The following is a 23,843-nucleotide window of genomic DNA, read 5'->3' on the forward strand; positions in this document are numbered from 1 at the left end:
TAGTGTTTTTTGTTTTTTTTAAACACAGTTCCTATTTTAGCACAAAGGTGCTGTATCATCTGCAGCCCCACTGGCAAAATTATTTAGAAATTAATTAGTAGAAATGAGATTAGAAAAAGTAGAATTAATTTAGCCAGAGCAAAGAATGTCATGATCCAATTCACATCTTAAAAAAACCATAAAAGTACCCACAAGATGTTTGCCCTGTGGTCAAATTTGATTTACTTAAGTTTTCAGACACAAGTTTGTTCGTTGATGTTTGAGCAGTAGCTGAAGAGAAGAAGTAAAAGCCTGACCCAGAAGTCTGCCACTGGGACTGCTTAGGAAAGGAAACTTGAGAAACTCACAGTGCTTGCCGTATAGGTTTTCTGAGGATGTCGTTGGCTGGCCAATTGTTTTATTAATTATTTTTTTTTCCCCCTTAAACCTTCATAACCATCGATTTTGAAGGTATTTCATCCTCCTTTCCTCATAGATTCCTAGCTAGTTACAGAGAAGTGAAAATACAACATTCTGCTCATGAACTGAAAATTTTATTAGAAACCAAGTATGTCATAACTATCGTTCACAAGGTTAAAGACCTAAATTCAAGGCATGGCTATTGACATCATCTGTCAGAAATTAGCAAGAAATTCCTATACAATTGTCTAATCTATGTAATATATTATTAGGAATTTAAGACTGAAGTCAAATGGACTGAAATAGGACATGATAGATTTTCTGAATTCAAAGGGAAAACTAACGTAATTCAGAAAAATATAATTGGGATATCCCACACTATCCTTCTAATAGGCTATAATCGCTCTAAATGTTTTTTAAATGGGACATAAATCTCATTTAAGCCTGGAACTGAGATAAAGATGGGACAAATAATATGAGATTTTCTTGTTGTAAAAAGAAGCTATTGTCTATTTACTTCTTTGCAGCTACAAAAGGTTTACAAAATAAAATAGATCTTGGGTATAGCAATAGTCACACAAAGTGGCAAGAGCTCATCTGAAGCAAGTGTGTACATTTCTTGTCACTCATACTCTGCAAAAATGAAGTAGAAATGGAACTGATGCAGGCTACTGTGTTGGCCAGGAGTAAAACAGAACAAAAGAAGAAAACAGAGAGTAAAATAGCTTTGTTAAGTGGTCTTCCCCAAAACAATGTTACAACAGCATTCAGGTGTGAATGTACCTAGGACCAAGGAAGGGTCCACAACTTGACCTTTCCCAAGGAAGCAGAACTACACTGTTCTTTCTTGGAGGGCCAAAGAACGAGGATGAGCTGGAGCCTGTTCTTGGGACTCTCCCACTTCTAATGGTGTCAGCACCCGTATACTACTATATTTGCTTCAAATTGTGAAATCTCTGTTTCTACCACCCATCAGCAATCTAAAGCTCAGAGAGCTACCGAGATCAGGTCTACAAATACATCAAGGGGACCAACACTAGAGAAAAAAGAACCAAATAAATTAACTATGTTGTTATAATGCAGGCTAGAACATGATTTGTTAGGGGACATGATTCCCATCAATGCTATAGGACCAGATTTAGTGGCCTAGTAAATCCCTTCAAGTCTATGCTCTAGAAGGAACCTGGCCTAAAAGTTACCAGGAAAAAGAAGCTGCTTTTTCCGAAAGTGAGCTGATGGACAGGAGAACAATTTTTTACTGAGTGCCACATTTTGCCAGCGATAAGAGGGGGGTGGGGGGGAAGCACTGTCCCCATGAAGAACAGGTTGTCTTTGCTGCCAAAATTCTGAACCACGAAGACATCGAAAGAGTACCGAAGAGCATGACTGTCAGGTGAATGGGTGCAGAACAGCAAGATAAAACATTGTTATGTAGCAGCTACCAGTTTTGTCTGGCTTTATTTAAAATCTAAGGTTTATGTCAACTTTTATACTAATCTCTATTATGCATTTCATTCCCATTTCAATTGCATGAATACTATAGTTTCCTCCAATAGAATGGCTGTAACAATACAACACTAATTCAGAAAATATGAATATTAGCATAAATGCCTAAAGCAATTCCCACATTTAAAAAATAAAACAATAAAATAAATCAGCTGCATAGTCTGGGCCTACAGGCTACAGACGAGTGACGCCATTTAAAGGCGGAACAACAAAAGTTTGATAAATCCAATCTCTACAAGATCTAAAGCCTCAGACACAATACACAGCTCCTTTTTAGTCTGGATTCTGGAACTCTGCTTTAAACAAATTTAAAAAAAAAATAAATAAAAAGGAAGCTAGAGATATTATCTGCAGCCTGAAGTCTAGGACAAACTTTCTAATTGTTGAGTGGTCCTCATTGTTAAGTAGTAAACAAACTACATGCCAAATTTGTTCCTGATTGTTTAACACAAGCAAAAACAGTCAAAGAGATATTTAGTGAAAGGTAATGCAAGACACATGTTTGATGAGAACCTCGAAGCAAAAATATGAAGATTCCCTTTCCCCAGAATAATATTTAGTTAATGCATGGAATTTTGCAATGATTCTTGCTCTCTGGTTCTGATTGTGACTGCCAGCATTAGGCAAAATTATCCCAAGGCTCTCACTGGTTAAGAAAAACTACTGTATGTTACAAAAAGTCACATGCGGGAAACTCCACTGTACAATGGTCTATAGCTTGTAACTGTTGGAGAGAGGATGCAGAAACCCCAAAGTTCCAAACAAGGTGTTAAGAGACAGGATCAGGGCAGTAATGCAGTCACCCTCACCAGGCGTTGTGACAATAGATCTTTTCTGCAGATTCAAGTGTATTCCAAACGTAAAATTGGCAATCACAGAACTGGACCCATCATATCTTTCACATGCATATCCTTATCTTCTTACAGATATAACAGAATAATATTATGCTCTCATGAGTGGGGGTTTTTATGGGTGTGTGTTTTTTTGTTTGTTTGGGGGTTTTTTGTTGTTTTTTTTAAATGAAAATCCAGAAGTGACTTCTGGCTAGTAATGGCAATTGTGAGAGTGGAAACAGGGACTACCTTCAAGTAGTGAGGCCATTTTGGTACAATAGGAGACCAAAAAAGAAAACCAAACCCCGAAAAACAACACCTAGTCCTGGCTGTCTAACCGCATATCCATGCTGATGGCACATAATGATTTAACTGAACTCAACTTTTACCACAGAACGTCAATTATAAAGTGTAATTTTGAGCACACCTCTGTCTCCTACCCTAATCAAACCTGGAATCTCCTCTGCAAACTAACTGGTTACTTTCCCCACCGAAGAGTCTCATAATCTGTAAGGAGATACCTAAGGTTTCAAAATTCTCTTTGTCATGTACTTCTAGATGCAAGTTGTCGTCGTGTTATGCAAATTAGTGCAGCCAAGCAGCCATGTTTGCCACTTGTGGATGCTGTAACTTTATGCTTGAGGGTAACGATTAGACATAATATTTACTTTTCATTCATTTTATCTATTACCCTACTGTACTTTCATAAATAAAGCTTTTAACAATATGGATGAGAAACAGTTTATGCCCTTTTATGATGTTTTATCACTAAAATAGTATTGTTTGAAATGGATACCATAAAACTATTACTGTAGAAGTAATCATTTACTAAGAGATTGCTACCCCAGTTAATATTCCTCACTTATGACATTAGATGAAAAAAAATACTTAGATTGCTTAGATTCAGATATACAGTAGTAAGTTAGATAAGCATTGTGTTCCTTAACAGGAGGCTGAACAGTAGTAAAATGTCCCTTAATAAAAAAATAACAACAACATTCTAACTTTAAGAATTGGAGCAGGAGATGGAGATAAATAGCAAATTTCAAATTCTTTAGTTTCAAAATAGGTCACAAGGAATTTATTTTTCCATACCTAAAGCTCCTCTTTGAGAGTTTAGCTCATTGTTATGTACCACAATTATAATTATTCCTTCTTTCATCAGCTAAAGGACCAGGGTACCTAACATTTAGTTTCTATATTTTTAGATCTTATGTTTGTAACTGTCAAAATGTTTCTGTGTATTAGTAATGATAATGCATGTTCAGATGCTACAATATAAACTCTTTAAAAAAAAATAAAACCCAAAAAGCTAAAATTTGCCTAGAAACCCTGTATAAAAGCCAGAATTTTCATGCATGGTCTGCAATACACTCAGCAGGTTGTTTTTGCAGGTTATCAGCCCAACTGCTATGAACAATCTTGACACTGTGTACTCAAATTAGGCATGCAATTACACAGATCTTTTGCAAACTCTTGCAAAACATATTGCATGCCCAAATACAGTTGAAATTAAGAGTCTTAATTATTTTATAAAAAGTTAGCACATCAAATCAGGGAGACAGACATGGAAGAAGGCGGGGGGGTGGTGTTAGGAAAGGGTAAAGAATTGAAAAAAAAAACCAACCCAAAACCAGAAAACTCCCAAAGAAAGGTGAGAACCCGCTATGATATCTAGTAGGAGGTATCAACAACAAACAAAACCCCCATGCTGTAAAAGCTTTAGTGTTCCCACTTTTAAAGGGGGACATACGGTTACAGTCAAAAGCACAACGTTATTCACTCTACCTACTCCAAATGAATATAACAACTTTTTTGTTCTTCTGTTTGTACTGAAGTCAGCACTAGGTAACAAAATATAGCCATAAGGAAAAATCTGCAAAATCAATACTTCTCTACAAATAAAAAATAATTTAATCTTAAACCCTTGATTTTCATGCTGACAGTAAAAATCTGTTTAACTTGTAAGTCAGTTAGGGTCTGATAGTAATACAGACAAGTACATTCACACTTAAGTTAGACAGTGATTTTTTTACTAAATTGTCATGACCACTGTACTAAACTCTAATTTCTAGGTGAAACACATTCAATCCGTTTGCACATTTAATTCTGAAGCAATCTGAGTTTTCTTGATCAGATTTTAAAAATACTGTACTAAAAAGTGTTGCTTCTTGCCTCCTTAGCAAAATCAATGTGGACAGAGAGATGGGAGAAGAAATGAGTATTGCTATATCCATGTTTCCTTCCTTTCTTCTTCCCTCGATGTCATCCAATGCTACAGTGTCCACTGCACTGAGCCCTTGCACTGAGAAAGTCAGAAGCACCATGGAGAGATGGAGAAGAAAGTGTTTGAAAGGTGTAGAACTACTGGCTATGGAAATGCGAGATCGCCAACGTCCCTAGAAAGATGGCTGTAACTAAGATGCCTCTACTCGACAGTATCAGGTACAGCAAGAACAGCACACAGCCCAGGGTGGCAGCTATCTTTCTGCTGGAATTCAAGATCCGGGTTATGCTTTTTAGATATGCAGCTTTCAGTCTCACAGAACAGCTGCAGCTCACTCACTCCAACCCAAAGCCTATATTTCTCTTTTTTTAAACAAACTTTCATTAAGACATTCCCCTGCAGAGGTCTTCCAGAGCATAGAGAAACACAATGAGGCCATTGTCAGACACTCTACATGGCTCCTCTGGTTAAGAAATGAACGTAACCTTTCTCGCCCATACAGAATCCGTAAGCAGCAGCAGCAGCATCTAAAACAGGCTGTTACATCAGCAGAACCTTTCAGTGCTAGTGAGGATACACAGACAAAATAAAGAAACACACAGAGCTCTTAGGTGACAAGACAAGTTTGCAAGATTGTCAGATGCCAAGCTCATATGTTTGTTTTAAACTTCCAAATATATGGCCCAAAGAAAAGAAAGCAGGAAGGAAACAAGAATGAAATGCATGCGGTTAATAGAGGACATCAACCTGGGAAGCCTGAACAGGTAGAGATATTTGATATATAGATGCAGTCAGGTAAAACTGTGTTTGCAACAAAGAGAACTTTGTAGATACAGTTACAAAACAAATGATGTAATAACAAAACATGCAATAAGCCATATAAGGAAGAGAATGAGAGGTAAAAACAGAGATCACATACATACAGCATCTCATAAAAGAAATTATTCTTGCAAGCCAAATAAGTGAGATATTATTTAATTTCATAAATAACTTCATGACATTATTATTTACTTATATAAAAAATCCCAATGCATCAGTCAAATCCCCTAAAATTTCTGTCTGTGGGGGCAGCAGAACTCCGACTATCTCTGGAGAGTACATAAAACCGCAGCAAATGGTTGCACCACTGACACAGGTAATAGATCAAGAAGTGTGGATACAGAAAGCCCCTTAAGACAGTGCCTCCACTGTTTGCAGAGGGAACAAACCCTCCTTTTCAGAAAATTATTTTTCCCTTTATGTTGTTCCTTGTTAATGAATAAACATGAATAAACTTTTATCTGTTAACTCAATATGGCATTTACCTTATTTACCAATTTATACTTATTTTATGTGGCATTTTATTTCTAGGGGTATTCTATTACCACAGCTTCTTGATGTTCAACTTAAAAATTCAAAAATGCTGAAATCATTAACTAAACAGTTTTATTGATACATCTTGTTTGCATCTTAGGCTTTTGAAACAGAATGAAACTTTAGTAACCTATTATTTATTTTCTGGGGTGGAAGGGGGAGATTAAATCTTAATGTCAATAGATTAATAGTGGACTTTCTATATGAGAATATCTTTAACATTTTTATTTCGTTTACATGATAGATTATAAACACATGGTCTGCTCTTGAAAAGTTCATTGCATTTACAGGTATATTACTTTCCAAAAATACAGTTAGAGAATTATCAGTAAGGCTTCTAAGATGGCTGTTCAAAAGTTAGGAAAGCAATCTATGCAAGTCAGCTCAGCGCCTTCTGTATACTTACTATGCTGACAGTGATATCAAGATTTTCTGATTATGTACCATTTTTCCACTAAATCCATTCAGTGCACGCTGGCCAGTGTTCTCTATGCAAGCACATTTTTAATATTGTATTTACTGTCATTCTTGAGTGTGTGGCCTTAATCATGAGACTACCCTTTTTCTTCCTGCTTCACTAAATACATGGTTTTTAAGTGCTGCAACAACCGATAAAAGCATTTTTTACTCAGGTAACAGCTTCATTTCCTAAGTAATAATTACGAACTGTGCTCATTCCACACAATCCACCCTAGCTATGGAAAGGGTCCTATGAAAAATACTATCCAGCCATGTAACCAAAACTAATATTATAACTACATGGCACGGCTGAACAAGACACTCCAAGAGCGAGTTTTCACCCTTTGCTTGGGTCAAACACCATAGGTTTGATGAGATCCACTATTTGCTGAAAGGAACATCCAGGTCAAGAATACCCCAGGCTCACAACAAGTTTCAGAGAGAAATTACTTTAGACAGAATAAGAGGTGACACAGAATCAGACCTATTATGCTTTATATTTCCACCTGTCAGATCTCCTCAGTTCTTCACTCCCTCTCCAGTTACCCATCTTAATCTTCCTTTGCCTCTCTCCTCTTGGCCCCTGTTTTCCAACCTGCCAGTACAAGGTTAGGAAAAAAATCTTCAGAATTATACCTGAAGTCTCTCCTGAGCAACAGGAACTGAGATATAGCCTGTAGAGCGGCAAAATTTAAGAAATGCTTTACACAACTAACAAGACATGTATCTGATAAAATATTTCCATATTTCAAGTCTATGAAACTATGTGGACATGAGCAAAACCAGACTTTGTTTTCTTTCTTAACATTGGCAAAATGAAGCAGACACCCAATGTGGGGGGACAGAAAAACCCAACCCAACAAAACTTGCAGCCTGAAGAGCTAAATTTTGGCAAAGTTATAACAACAGGGACTTATAATGAGAGCCAGACCACTTTAATAGGTAGCAATGGCAGCCCCACCTATAATATAGCCCATAAAGGACTTTCTTTGAAGATTTAGTAGGCATTCTCATTGAGTGAGCCTGCACACATTTACAGCAGCTGAGAATTTGACATGTCTGTATTAACAGAGCAAAATAAATCACAGCTTTTGCTGTAGCACCAAATGAGAGACAGTAAGAATAAAATCAGCTGCATTCACAAATAAATATTAACACTTCATTTTTTCCTCTTTCTTTGAAGTTCTGGAATGGATTTTAATGTGGCCTTTATTCAGTGCTAGATGTAATATTGATTTTTTTAAAGCATTATTGATTTATATTTTATTAAGTTATTTGCAGATGATCATACCAAGGAAAAAACAATTAAGACCAATACTGGGGTAGGGTGAAATTAACTCAATTGTTAACTCAAAAAACCCAAAACAACCCACAACAATATAGATAATTTTACCACTTAAAAAGGGGTCACCATTTAGAAATAATTATTTCATTCATATCTATAAACACACACAAACATATGCATATACTCTGTGACATATAGCATGAATAGCTCTGTGTGCAGAACTGCAGTGTACCAGTGTACTCCAAAATAATTAATCTTTCACCCACTAAAACATCCCAAAACTATCAAACCTTTCTTCAGATTAGCTAGAATTTCCACCCACCCCCCCCACGTGGCCTCCCCTGCACATACATTTTTATTTCAGCTTACAATAAAAACATTGTTTTATTAAAATCAGATGTTTACATAGAGTACCAAATATTTTATGCATTTGAAAGTTATCTGGGCATTTTTTCCTGACTACTATTTCCAGTGGAGCTAGTATTTTACATCCAATCCATCTAAGCAATACATCCGCTCAGCACACCCGCACATCAATGCAAGGAGGAAAACCAATTGCCAGACTAGAGCGTTTCTGGAAAGCCGCAGAGTGAGCTTTGTGGGTCCTGGATCTGTTCTGTACAATGCTCCTCCGTAGCTCAACAGGTGACAGAACACATCTGCTTTGCATAACACGTCCCTGTAAAAATCACTATAGAAACACCATTTCTAAGATCTTTACAACACCCGTAACTATCATAGAAGCCATGTAAGTCAGTAACCACGTAAACAGCACTTGGTACTTCCTATAAAAACATACTTGTGGAATTACAGCCGTGCTTTCCCCAAATAACTGTTTCTTCTGCTAAACATGGATGGACTTCATTATCCAAGTGTTTACTGTGGTATAAACGAAGAGAATTTCAAAAATGAAGGCCTGCATTCCAAACTGCTGAGAGGGCGTACGTAGAATATATTTGTGAAGCTGTTCTACCTCAGTTGTCTCATGTCAATACTACGAAAAGCCCAAACTAGATTTGCACACATGAACATTTAACTTTGACGTCTGCAGTAAATGATAGCTCTAAGTGTAGTTCTAACGAAAGCTTGCGATTATCTGTTTGGTTGATCTTTTCCTCCCAGATACTACAGTTCAACAAATCAGACTTCTCCATTAGGCAATTTCTCTCTCTTTTGGAGAGCAGTACATTCGTTTGATCACCAGAGGAAGAGAAACACACAAGGGATTCTCTTCTGTCAATTTACGTGGCCCACAGGAATGTTCATTCTAGATGAAGGCAACTACTTAGATTGCCTTAAACTTCTGTGTGGAAATTTCTGTCATAAACAACTTGTTCTGTTCAAAGAAGTTAAGAACAATCTGTCATTTTCATTTAGTTTTATCTACATTTTATTTGTTTATTGACAACGTATCTAAATTTTTGGCATTGCAAGAAAAATAAATACTCTTAGTATTAAAATCCACATCTAATGTTTATTTACAATTGCTGTGTCTTTAACCACTGTTTACATTACAGAATTAAACAGTCGTCATTTCTACTCTGCTTAGAGATTTGCATCACCAAACCTCATGAAATGTGAATGGACCAACAGTTCATAGGCAAAGCATCAGGTATACCTTTGCACTCCTTTTTTTACTTAAAGAGCTATCATACTAATTTAGTTAAGAATAACCATTAGGGCTTTTTCTAGAAGGAGGGAAGAAAAGCAAAGGTCCTGCACTGTGGAGATTTATTGCAGGACACCAAGGTAGCAGCAGCTACCTTTCCTCACATCCCAGTTAGCACAGCCTAGTGCAGCACACAGGTACGTGATGAACAGCCACAGAAGTGTGACTGAACTATCCTTCCCATCCATCCAGATAAAGGTTCTATCCAACACCTTGGGATAATCATCCTAACTTTGTTACCAGTTCTGTTGCCTGCAGCAGGTTGCCAGCACGGTAAAGAGCGCCTGCATGTTTATATTGCTGAACAAAGTGGGTCGGTGGGGGCAAGATCTCCAGAACTAGTAGGTGAGGAGGTCATATTCAAACATAAGATCTACTGCATGGAGATTCTGAAGAGTCTCACTGTACATCCAGTGTGGAAAAAAATCTTGTATAGCGTTAACCTGTATGTTAAAAGAACAGCCTAGTCTTGAATTGAGTACAGGAATGTGAAGACGAGATAAAACAAGAACTTTAACTGCTGTTTAGGATTCTACAGAAGAACATTCTCCTCTATAGCCTGAAAGTTTAACTGCAAATTAATTACCATACCACCACAATTTGCCTTTCACACAGATATCAAGAAGATTACAGCTCTCTAGTCACGTAAATATTCAGATTCAATTCTCTTACCCCAGGGTTTAAACTTCTACATTTAAAATATGCTTCCTGTCTTTATTTTAATGTACACCATTTCAAGAAACCAGTTTGATTAATGTTGGATCTTCTCAACTGTGCTTGTCATTTATTGTATGCATAAACTTCATATTCACTACATATATATAAGCACAAACTTAGAACTGTTACGATTGCTGTAACATTAGGACTTAGATTCTTAAACATAATTTTTCTCTGAAGTCATGGTAATTCATATGCAACTCTATTCAATTTATAAAATTAATTAGAATAATTTATATACCACCCATTGTACATGTGCAGTCAATTTCAAAGCATCATATATGCACCTATTTATTTTAGTTTTAATTTTGTTAATTTTTAAGTGGATAAAGCAAAGATTTTAAGAAAATACATACTTGAAAAGTAATTTATAAAAAAAAAAAAATCTTCATTCTTTAACACATATAGCCTTGAAACCCATCCTACAATATATGGTAACAATTTCCCACCAGGCAAAATTCATCTCAGCCGCATGCAAAAATCTGCCTTTTTGTAAAAACCAGCCTAGAAAAGATAAGAAATTAAATGAGTACTCACTTGTTTAGTCTTTGTTTTTGTAATGGTGTCCGAAATGGGTTTCTTCCTCTCTTTAACAGCTGTTTTAGAAAACAGTTCTTCAAACTCATGATAATCTATGGAAGGCTCTTCAATTTTTTCCCACACAAGTGAAGCACTAGAATCTCTAAAGTTAAGCAAAAGACCTATGTAGGGCAACGTCAAACTAAATAAGGTCATAAATGGAGGAATGAGGAAAATAAAATAACAGCAATTTAAAAGTTGTTGCCTAACTTCTACTAGCAGCATTTTGATAAGATATACTGTTGATTCTCCCCCATACGTCTTTGTTTGCTTCTTTATTCACACATAAAAGGCTCATTTATATTCACCCACTTTACATACATAGGAATATAAATAGGCTGTATATAGGCTATAAAACATACAGACATGGACACGAAGAGAAGTAGAAATAGACAGTTATCTGCAGACCACCTGTGTGACAGTGGCAAGAACTTGAAAAGAAAGAAGAAATCCATCATTAAATAACAGCAGAAGGGTTTTACAATCAGTACTCAGAGACATAAAGAAAAGATTAATAAGGAAACTTCTTTTCATGACCAAGAATGATATTCTACAAATAAACAAAAAGCATCAACAACCAAAAACAAGTATATCAAAGTCATATCAAAGTAAGGGCTACCAGAATAGCTTTATGCTGCTATGCAAATAAATTGCAGTTTGAATCTGCCTGCTGAGTGTACAAGGTGGAAAAAAAGGGATTTCTAGGTCACCGGAGGAAGGAAAGAGGAGGATAAAATGTGTTCAGCATACATTCATCTACAGGGAAGACACTACCAAAACTTGCAAGCTGCTCCAGAGAGACACCAACTCTAGCTTGAAAGTTGAGGGGAAGCACAAATAGGACATTTTAAAAACCATCTCACGGAACGCCTAGTGGCACACAGTCATCCCCGGAACTCTGATCAACGCGTGGTATGTAACCCCAAAGAACAGCTGAAAACACTACCCTCAAAGAGCTTTCATGTGCAAAAAATGTTAGTCAGAGTTTGTGCGCTTTAAATAAAACGGGCATCCCATTTACGTATCCAACTACAGATAAAATCCTGTTTGTGCTGAGGTTCTTTCAAAGACCTGCCTAGCCGTAAATAGGCTTTGTTCATAACATATGACACCATCAGGACAGCCATAAAGTGAAAACAACACTCTCTTCACAACTCTACGACTTACCTTTTACTGTGGAGCTGAATTCTTGTCCAGTAAAGAGGTTTCATTGGCCGAGAAGGCTCTATCACATGTTTCCTGCTCCCTTTCTCCTGATTCATCCCCATTGCAAATAAACCAGATGGTAACGGAGGAGGAAGAAACCCACAGCCCTGTGGGACTGCTGGGTAGGTGCTGCCCTGGGCTGGCACTGGAAGGGGTGGCGCTTCTCCAGGCAAAGGTGGTGGGGCTGGAGGTGGCATCCCCAACCCAGGCAAAGGAGGGGGTGGTGGAGGGACACCTGCACCAGGCAGAGGCGGTGGAGGGGGGACACCTGCACCAGGCAGAGGCGGGGGAGGGGGGACACCTGCACCAGGCAGAGGCGGTGGAGGGGGTGGAGGGGGGACACCTGCACCAGGCAGAGGCGGTGGAGGGGGGACACCTGCACCAGGCAGAGGCGGTGGAGGGGGGACACCTGCACCAGGCAGAGGCGGTGGAGGGGGTGGAGGGGGGACACCTGCACCAGGCAGAGGCGGTGGAGGAGGAGAGGCTGGAATGCCCCCTCCGGGAAGAGGTGGGGGAGGTGGTAGCAGTCCTGCTCCAGGCAGAGGTGGTGCTGGGGGTGGGGGGGGCTTTCCCAGGCCAGGCAGAGAAGGAGGGGGGGGAGGGACACCAGTCCCAGGTAAAGGTGGTGGTGGTGGAGGGGTAGGCGGGATGCCCCAACTGGGCAGAGGGGGTGGGACTCCTGCTCCGGACAAAGGTGGTGGTAGAGGTGGTGGTGGAACTCCAGCACATGGGAGAGGAGGGGCTGGAGGCAGCATAGGTATCTCCTCACTTGGCAAAGGTGGAGGAGGAGGAGGGAGTGATGTCATGCCCGGCAAAAAGTGGTCCAGGTGTGGCACTGCTGAGCCAGCAGAAGGAGGGAGTCCTGAGCCGGGCAGGGGTGGTGGGGGTGGTTCTCCTGCCATGGACATGGGAGTGGCAAGGGAAGGGCCATGTGCTCCAGACAGGGGAGCAGCCGGTTCGGTGGCTGGCAGTGATGGGGCAATGCTACATGTGGGCTCCGGGCGCAAAGAAAGAGGATGTTCACTACAAGTCACATCTACAGTACTTAGAGGCTGATGGGGAGCTGGCATTGCAGTCTCTCCTTCAAATGCAAGGGACAAATTAACTTTGGGTCCTGGAAGAGGTGACTGCGGCGTACTCTGTACTGATTGGCTTGCATCCAGTGGCACCGAGATTAGCTTCGGCGACAGAATTAAGGAGATTTCAGAACAAAACATGGGCTGTAGTTCTAAAGCTGGCAATTTCTGAGTTGGCTCTTCACTTTTGCCCCCTTCTAAGTGCGGTGTTGGGGGTGGCTGTGGCAGTGCATTAGCTGAAGGCATTGTGTGTGTTAAATAATCCTCTGTTGGTGATGTTTGCACAGATCTTGCTTGTGACACAGCCCTGGGAACGGTCTCCTCTCCGTTTGTTTGAAGAGTCACACTGCTGAGTTCCCCGCAGACTGCGTGCATGTGCTCATTTTCCTGCTCCCTCCCAGCAGTCTGTACCTCTGCAGCAGGGAACTGTTTCTCTAGTTCTGCAATTTTGGTCCTCAGATCCTCAATAGTTTGCTCAAGTTGTTGGATGACGCTGGCACGCTCCTCAGATTTCACCTCAAAATCATCCTTTGAAAGAAAATAAATATATAATAAGCACAAAACAGATAACATTCATCACTACATAAAAAAATTAAATTTAGATCAAAAATATTGGTATTCCAGATGTTCAGAAATAAGCCAGTTATGACAAGCCTTTAAAAACAGAGGTATCATTTTGGCTAGCTGCATCTTACAGTGGAAGAAGATAGCTTAGGAAAATTACTTGCTTCAGTATGAAACTACCTCCATCAGTATGAGCATGTTTTAGACTGTGGTTATATTTAGCAAAACCAAAAATCAGCAGCAACCCCTCCCTCTCCCCACATACCCTGACCAAGAAAACCACCAACAACTGAGCACAAGTACTGCAAGTGTTTGTATACACATGGATATGCAGACACGGTGAGGGGAAGGGCACTGCATTACTTTAATTCTGTTAACTGAAAATACGTTAACTGTTTCTTCAAAGGGATGCACTGTGCATAACAGACTCAACACACTACTGACCGCTGGGTTTCAATATACACCTTAATGATACAATACAGATTAGGAATGCAGAACATAACAAATGTGCACTTTTCGAAAACAGCTAATCTCAGAACAGAGTAATTATGCTTTTCTCCAGCCAGCATGCTTGGGAAGGAAAAGAAGTAAGACAAAACTAAGGGAAAACTTTCCTCCCACCCAAAATTTGAAACTCCTTTGCCAAGTGGCAGACTGTGAGTGAGTAACATTAGAAAAGCTTCCTGTCTGGAATGGTTATTCTGTATTTGACAGTTTCCACTTTTTTTTATATCTTTCTCTGAAGTATCTAATCCTGCCTGCTGTAGACTGAGTGGAGGAACCCATTAACCTTAAACAGCACAGTATTTCCTATGTTTTTAAATAAATACCAGTAACAAACTGTACTAAATGTAATGGGTATGTGCCTTTATCAAAAGGTACCAAAACAAGCAACCTAGTCCAAAAATAGCCATTTGTGCTTATCAGGAAAGTTGAACAGGAGATAGAACAGACATGACTTCACAACACAAAATCTTTTAATAGAAAACTTATTATTTTCTGGTTGCATGCATTTACTTTTTAGTACTTTTTTTTTTTTCCTTTTAATTTGGAATATTGGTCAGCATTTCAAGCATTTAGTTGAATTAAGTTTGTCATGCAACAGGTTTCCCAAGTGGTTACAGCAAAACTGTAACTTAGTGCCTTTTTGTTCCTTTTTATAAAATCATAAGCTTCATGGATGAGACTGTAGGCTTACTTCATAGGAAATCTTTCAAATACTCTGATTTTACAGCTCTTGTAAAGAAGCCTACAAATAAACATACAATACCTGATATACTAATTGCCTTGATTTGTTTCGGGAAGATGATGTTTTTCATCTCATCCTTTGACACATGAAACATTTAAGTGTCATTTTTCTTTCTGGAAAATGAAGTTGTAACTTCCAGCTGGGGACTATTAATAAAATATATGTTCATTAACACTTAAAAAATTGTTTCTGCACAGAATTGGTTTTCAAACATAAAATTTCAATTTTGTGTTTATATTAGAGTTTCCCAGCTGTCCTAAGGCAATCCCAGAAGTAAACCAGCAACTACTACATTTAAACCAAATATTGTTTGATTTTGAAGCACCTTTATCAAAGGTATCAAATTCCTACTTTCTCGAACAGCAGTTTGAACTGAAAGTTAGGGATTACAACTAGATCTTCCTACCAAACTTTGAAGAGAAATGTAAAACAGAGAAAGGAACATCAAAAAAGTTTTTCAATGAATAGTGAAGGAATGAACAGAGCAGACATATTAACAACAGTATTATAACAAGGAAAAAAGGCTGAAAAACACATTTCCATTACAGACTACTCATGGTGCTTCAATCCACTCAGTTTCCTTCAATAACTCAATAGTTTGTAGCAACAACAGTTTTGTTGAAGAACTTCATTACAAAGGAGAAAGAATATTCTATTACCCCTTTGTTTCATCTGCTCCTATCCCCCTACCAGTCAGCTGCAAATACAATAATAAGGCCTATCAATTCTTTAAAAGGCAACATTATCAAAGGAAATGTGTTCCTAGGACTATTAAAGCCACACACCAGTTTTCAGTTATTTGAGAGCAAATCCAGTTTCCCCAGACTGTAACTCTCCTAAGCTCCCATTTTACACTGTAAGAACACTCCACCAAGGGTTTTAGGACAGATACAGCTTCCCAATTCTATATGAATTGGAAAATTCATTCCCGCCACAAACAAACTGAAGTCAACAGGATTAGATACAATATTAAATGGTTCTGAAGAGATTTGCCTTAGTGATGGCTGATCTCAGAACAGTTCATTGTTTTAAAAACTCATTTAACTCAGGAGATTGGATTCAACTTTTGACAAGAAAAAGTGGTAATCCTTGAATCCTGAAATTCTACCTGAACTACAGGAAAAACCTAGAATTCACTCTTTTACAAGAGAATTTACCCTGCAGACCATGAAATTTCTTTCAAGAGAAGAAGTATTTTTTAAAGTTTAAAAAAAATAAGCAATCAAGTGAGAGTATTAAGCAATTCAGACAAGCGCAGACCATGATTTCTTTCAAGAGAAGAAGTATTTTTTAAAGTTTAAAAAAAATAAGCAATCAAGTGAGAGAATTAAGCAATTCAGACAAGAAACAAAAATGTATTGATGAATTAAAGTGACTTTTTACCCCATGCCCTAAGAAACAATTTTTCTGCTGTCCTTGAGACATGGCATTTCAGACAACCTGGTGATTTGCTATTGTGTTGTTACCTAAGAATCACCAATATATCTAAATTTTCACAGAAACAACATATTATGAACAAACAAGCCTTTGCTGTGAATACAGAGATATTTATCCAGAAGAAATTACATATTTTAAATTTATTTGGTTTAAAAAAACAAACACAAACCAAAATTAAGCCCCAGTATTTATATGCATCAGTAATTATTTTAGATAAATAGAGATATTTTTCATTTCGACTTTTAAGATGCCCTCAGACTAGTTTAATTAGATTTCTGCCTTTTCCCTAGCAAGAAGTTTAAAGTCTTCCTCTAGATCAGAAAAGGCTGTATCTTACAAACATAAGCCACAGCAAGTTTCCACTATCCTCAACAAGGAAGAAAATTTAAAATATATATAAGTCCAATCAGAAATGAAAATTAGACAGTTTTCTTAGAAGAGTAAGCAAGAGAAGACTTAATTTTTCACACATGTAAAAGATGGTCAAAAGCTGTTGACAAGAACCAGAAGACCCAGATAAAAAATATACATAATGAAAAGAAGGTTCATTTTTAATCCAAAGGACAATTCCACAGCAGAAACCTACAGGGTTTAAAAGAGATATGAGGGAGCTCTCTCTTGCCTAGAGTTCTTACCCAGGACCCAGGTACTGTGGAACAGTCTTCTTTCTGTAAAGAAAGAAAGAAAGGTGGAAGCTTAAGCCTTGCTTTATCCAGGTGACTTGAGCGTGAAAGACGTGAGCAGGAAAAAAATTCCAGAGGTGTATGGCTATAGAATGATGCCCAGCATTTCTCAAACAGGTTGTACATGTTCCATGTGCAATGAGTTGGATGCTCACTCTGGGACTGCTGGACTGACTGTGTTTGTGTTGCACTGGTAGGCTTGTGTGTGTACAGTATCCAACTGATCTGGGAATACTGGCTTTACTGTATAAAGGTTGTACACTTGGATCTGCACATGTACCAAAAGCCCGTACGTTACATCCCATTCATTCCAATCTTGTCATGTTTTCCACACGTGCACATCAGATGTCCAGCATAAAGCTGATCTATACAGCTAGAACACGCCCAGGATCTTCAAACATGTAAAAGCTCAGATTGCAGCTACCTTCTCTACTGAGTCTGATATCCTAGTTTCTCAGATGAGTGACTGAAACTTACAGACCCTTCAATAAAACTAAATTTCCAGGCAGAAAAAAACCCACACATCTGTGAAATTTAGCCCTAGTCTATATGTATATATATACACACATATATATGTGTGTCTATATTATATATTTGTCTCTATCTATCTCAACTTGCATTCACTTATATACTTTATGAACAGCCATAATGTGTGGTTTTCTTCTGAAAATAAACATAATGGCAGTTCTTAATGGTAATTTTGGAATATTTGAAAAATACAGACACATTACAGTTTAGTTTTAGAAGTTAATACCTTATACTGTTACAAGCCAACAAGTTGCATCAGCAGTTTGATAATTTTCAGCAATTTGTCACTTAGTGTCATGAAATTTCCTCTCTGGGCGGAATTCATATTTAGATGATAGGATTATACTACTTGTTTTTTTTCCAAAACATTAACCTTTTAGTTTCTCTACATCAGAATTCATGATTCAGAGTCTATGCTGTTACTTGACTGCAAGCACGCACAGGGAATAGAAGCATACAGTTAAACAGGACTAAGATGGCAAAATAAAAGACCCCTCAGGTCTTCCAATAAGTCAACACCTTGTGGTACTAGAAGCGTCCAGTTACTTAGAAGGATGCTCTTTCCAACTGCTCTGTTAATAAATGCCTCTTTTCTACATCAAGTGAAAAATTTTTGAGCATGCACGCTCACTGAATGGCACAAAGTGGTGCCACAGTAAGGATTTAATTCAGAGAAATGTGATCTCTGTTCAGGTTTCTCTTTTAAAGCTGTCTCATTTTCAAAGCTGCTTCTTGCAACTGCAGATCAACCTTAAGAAAAGGAGACACAACATTTTAACAGGCATTTTCAGTGTTACAGCAATTGTCAAATGAGAAGTACTGATGGACATTTGATTTGCATTCAAACAAAATAACATCCACCTAATTAATTATCACATTTCCCCTAATCCTCAAAGCCCATTGCAACATTTTAGTTTACAGTAGTAGAAGTTGAGTCAAAAGCTGGCAAACTTGCCAACGGCATCAGGGAGAACCACTGAAGGAGTAGAATTTGTATTGGATATTAGCTTCTTCCTCAGACTATGACATCAAATCTTTTTTGAGAAGCTTTTATTATACTGAAGGTGCATGTATGGGGCCAAAGGAGATATATTTTCACAATAGTTTAAGCTACGCTCCATGTTTCTTCCTACAACCACAAAGAAACACGATGCACAGTTCCCCAAGATAGCACTGAATAAGCAAGGCCTGGAATACAAATGATGTAATGCCCTGCCTGAAGTGATAAACTTTATCTGGTGGGCGTGAGCTAATCTCCCACACAATGACACACTGCAACAGATGGATTACACCAGCCTGCACTCTGCTGGCATTGGGACTATTTAGCTCTTCCTAAGCTAAAGAGCTAGGACACGTCTAATCAACAAAGAGGTTTTGTCATAACATATCATGGGTGACAAAAAAAAAAAAAAAAATTACATGCAGAAATTAATAATTATTGCAAATCAAATAGTTCAAACAAACAAACAGGATCAGCAGGGAGCATGGACCTTTGAAGAAAGATGCATGCGTTACAAGTGCCAACTTCTAACGCTGGAAGTCAGAAGACAACAGTTTTGTTCAGATTCAGTTTCTTGAAGCTTCTGTTCCTGAACAGTTTCAATTCCTTATCCCTGGGCTAAGTACATTTCAGAGGATAAGATCCCAGTTCTTTACAGTTCCCATTTTAGTAAATAATAAAAAAACCAAACAAAAACCAATTTGACATGCATTAAAGATTGAAGGATTTTTCTCTCCACAAGTTGTAAGGCTCTTAACTGAGCTTAGGTTATCTGCAAGTTCTGCTACAATAGGAACCTCAAAAGAATTTTTGTAGACTACAGACAAGACAAGATAAAGTAAAATCTCACAGAACCACTGACCACCCTAGGAGCTACACAGCAGTTGGGTATAATTACTGTCGTCTTACATAATATTACTTTTAGCCTGCACAAATAGCATTTTTCAGCCTGATTGCCCAGAAAGTTTTAGACCTGCTTTATTTAAAAAAACCAACCAACCAACAAACCAAAAAACCCCCCTCAAGTCTTGAAGGTTTCTCTCCTAGCATATATGAAATATCATTATTAGAGAGGCATGAAACAGTAGAGCAGTAAACAATAAAGACTTCAAAAAAGGCTTACCCCTCCATATAGCTTCATTTAGCCCAGAAACTGATTTAACTGTTCTGTCACTCACCCGGTGTAAAACAAGTATGTAAATGAGAATGGGCATAGAAAGCAAAGAGGAAAAAAACCAGTTCAACTTTATCAATTTCAATATAACCTTATTTTGCCTATTTATGCTGTCTTTTTAGGTGTTCTGATATTGATCTCAAAGAGACTGCTAGAATAGAATTAGCTGTACTCAGGTCCTTCAGCAGATGAAGAGATAACTAAAACCTATGCCAGCAATCCAATAAGCAATAGGTACCTTAAGAGTCACAGATTTCCTTAAAAGTTGGGATAAAAACTCTTTGGATTTATTTTCTGCTCAATATTTAGTCTGTTTTTTTGAAATGACTATCACGTGATGAATCATTTCATTTCTTCTATCGCCTGTGTTTGTCCTAAAGTATTTTAACTATGAGTCTAAAAGGTTTGAGTAGTTTTCCTATGGATCCAGGCCAAGGCAACCATCCATCTCATTCTGTTAAAACATAAAATAAATTCTGGCATACCTTGAACATTGCACACTAGAGAAAGGAGTTGAACTTTTTCACACCAGGCCTTTTCTTTATTTTCAATTCAACCTGAGATTGACAGGCAACCTGGGAAGTAGTCACTGTGTAAACCACCTCATTCTATTATTCCTGTGTTCTTCATATACAGAAACAATACTAGTTTTTGTGCTAGAAAGAATAGTAAGGATTCCATTGCCCAAAATGTGAACATTAATAATCTAAATCTGAAGGAGACAGAACGCCTTTAATTTCTTCTCCTGATGGTCCAGTATTCGAGATCAAAAAGGGTAATGATTTTCCAGGTGAACTTTGCCACTTCATGATAAGCAACTGTCCAGAGTATGATACTTCTACACAGTACTTGCCCTTTTTATCCAAGAGTTCAGCCAGACCACAAAATGGGAGGTTCACATGTTGCTTTTGTTTCAGGCTTCCAGCAGGGAATAAGCAGCAAAAAATATCCACAGTAAAAATAAATCTTTGTAGAAAGGGATGAATAATCTTCACTACCCTGAAATATGAGCCTACTACTCACGACAGAAGAAGTTTGGGGAAATGGAATCAGAGTCTTTACAAATGTATCCATGAACATGCTGAAGGCAGGGGGCTGGAGGTCAGTGAGCTTCTCTAAGTCTTTGAAAGTGTGAAGGCTAAATTAAAAGCAAAGCGGTATCATTTAGGGTGAGAGAACGTTAAATAAAATCAATCACAATCAAATCATCAAAGATGAGCTTTACGTTTTGAGAGGTTAAATAAAAACCCTTTGGTATCATGGACATTAGAAAAAAATCATTTGTCTTCAGGAAAAGTTGAATGTTGAAAACAAAGTAATTAAACATTCAGGAATATGAGAGTTAATTTTTATCAGTAGTTTTGGGCTTTGAATATACCTATCGGCATATTCTCTAATAAACAAATAAAAAGATGTATATAAAATACAAAAAAGAAAAAAGTTATCTTACAGGTTTTACTTATACCAACTTAAAATGGAGAACCTAATGATAACTATCTTTTGATCTGATTATAAGTAGAACTTAAACCAGTTAGTCTGTTTTGTATCCACAGAGTAGAAATTCTTCTCAGCTTTACTTTTAAGTTCTCATTCAAATATGGCACTTACCATGGTTATGGTTTTTTGGGGGGTTTTGTTTGTTTGTTTTTTTAATAATTTTGGATATTTCTAAATTAAAGAAATATTCATTTTTGGCTAAGAAAAGCAGTTCTTATCTCTCTTCCACACACAGGGTCCTGTCGAAATTCACAGGATCTACACCACTGTAAAGTAGCACCTGATCTTTAATTCTGAGAGAAATAAAAGAAGAATTTAATCTTTAGAACATGGCTCACTTGTGACTGGATGAGTTCTCTCAAATAGGTTAAGCCAACTTGACAAATGAGATCAGTCTGTCCTGCTAGGAATATCACAAGAAGAAATTTTCTTTCAGTGACGAGATATTCTTTGGAGACACATTTTATGGAACTCGCATCTGTATGTGTGTATATACACATATGCACACACATACAAACTTGTATATACACACTTTTTCATGCTGCGCTCTCGTATTTAATACGATTTCTTCATCTGTTCTCTTCAATTCAATTTCTGTGGAGTTCTTTTAAAAAAAGTTTGGAAGGTAGGTAAATACTATAAAACCTAAAATATTTTATGTAATCCAAATATAGTATGGTACCATTGAATATAAAAAACTTTGTTTTCACTTCTCTCCAAAAGGTGAGAGGCATTTCATATAGAAATTATCAAACTTCCAATTTAAACCAAATTTTGGGAGAAGGGGAGTTTATAGGTTTTCATCTGAAATAGGGTTTCAGTTTTTAAGAATTTAAGAAAAAAAAATTGTATTTTAATAATTAATAAATACAACTCTGCTATATATTTTGCTCTGACCAGGAATGTGTAGGTGGAATGAACACTCTCTCAATTTACCTATTTTCACGAGTAAAAAAAGTGAGGAGTCGGAGAAGAAAAATGAAAACAATTTAAAATTGCATTTTTGCTAAGTATATGTCTGTCATGCATTTCTATTCACTGCTTCCTCAGAGAAGTGACAATGCTCTGCTAGTATTTTACAAGAAGCTTACTGTAAAAGGCAAGAGAAAAAACACATTAGTGCTCAGAAACACACACAGAAAAGAGGTAATTCTTCCTATCCAAGTTCTACCCCATACAAAATAATTCATCTCTTGAAAAAGTCTCACATTATAGCCAAGTATTTTAAGTATTGCCAAGTAATTCTGGTTAGAATATATAAGTTTCTCAGTTTTAGTCTCATTTTTCCTCTTTTTCCCATCAATGACAGAAGAAAGGGAAGTCTGTATAAATCCTAAGTCGACTTCCATTGGATAGAACTTGCAAGCGTGCTGTTCAGGCATTATTATTGTCTGAACCTTAAGGTTGGTGCTACTTTTCGAAGAAGTTGTACCTAAAATGACAAAAAAGTCTGTCTGGTTATGTTTAAGTATAAAGCATAGTCAAAATGGAAAATGCAGAATGCTCATTATAATCACTAGATGCAAATTTTGTATTATGCTCTACCATATTCTCATAAAAGCCTGTGATGTGGAAGTCGTGAAACCAGATGAATCACTTGAACTCGACCAGCAGTTTCTTGAGAATTTTAATCAATGCCTGTAAGTATGCAGTATTTGAATTAGGAGTAACTCACAGGAAATACATGTGCTTTTAGAGCACATGTTTTCATCTCCTCAAGCTGTTATCAAAACAACACAGAAACGTAGCAAGACTTATCATTGCACCACTGTCTAAGCAAAGCAGGAAGTACGTATTAGCACTACGACATAGCCATCATTGAAGATGAGCAAAATCCTGAGAAAAACAACCAAACATCTAAGCTAGCCTTGCTTGAGGGTGAGTGCTGGTGGGGGAGGGATTGGACAGCGTGACCTCCTAATGTCTATTCAGCCCTAAGTTATTCTATGATTTTTATATTATTTCAGAGCTATACTTGAGGTAGCATGCCACGTACCAAAGAGGAAAAACAGAATAAAGAGCCTTTCAAATTTAAATGAGCTTATAAATAAAACTTCATCTTGACATTAACATCAAGAACACAGATTAGAACACAAATTTTAGTCTCACCATGGCCAGGAGGAACAGTGCAAAAATGTGCCATTGTTACTCTACTGAAAATTATACCAATGTATTGTTCCTTTTAAAGAATCAAACACTGCCTTCAAGCAAAACAACGGAAGTCAATCCAAGTATTGTGAAGTCTGGATATAATACAAAATACTAACATTTGTTCTGAGAATTAACTGCTTTTATTTTTCTACCACACAGGCTTGACATATTATACTCCTTTATTTATTTTTATTTAAATATGGAGTCTATTTTTTATATTCTATGTTGTCAATTAATTGATGAAAATGCAC

General features: G+C 37.4%; 1 protein-coding gene across 1 annotated transcript in view; it reads right to left on the bottom strand.

The window, feature by feature from the left end:
- Nucleotides 1-23,843, bottom strand: part of FMN2 (formin 2) — a 168,708-nt gene that overhangs the window by 99,130 nt on the left and 45,735 nt on the right. The window contains exons 5-6 of the mRNA XM_019471242.1: nt 12,195-13,837; nt 10,986-11,130 (exon numbers count right to left, since the gene is read on the bottom strand). Of these exons, the coding sequence (XP_019326787.1) occupies nt 10,986-11,130; nt 12,195-13,837 (1,788 nt within the window). The remainder of the gene's footprint in view (nt 1-10,985; nt 11,131-12,194; nt 13,838-23,843) is intronic.

The sequence above is a fragment of the Aptenodytes forsteri genome, unplaced genomic scaffold (genome assembly GCF_000699145.1).
Source record: "Aptenodytes forsteri isolate BGI_AS27 unplaced genomic scaffold, ASM69914v1 Scaffold10, whole genome shotgun sequence".
NCBI classification, from domain to species: Eukaryota; Metazoa; Chordata; class Aves; order Sphenisciformes; family Spheniscidae; genus Aptenodytes; species Aptenodytes forsteri.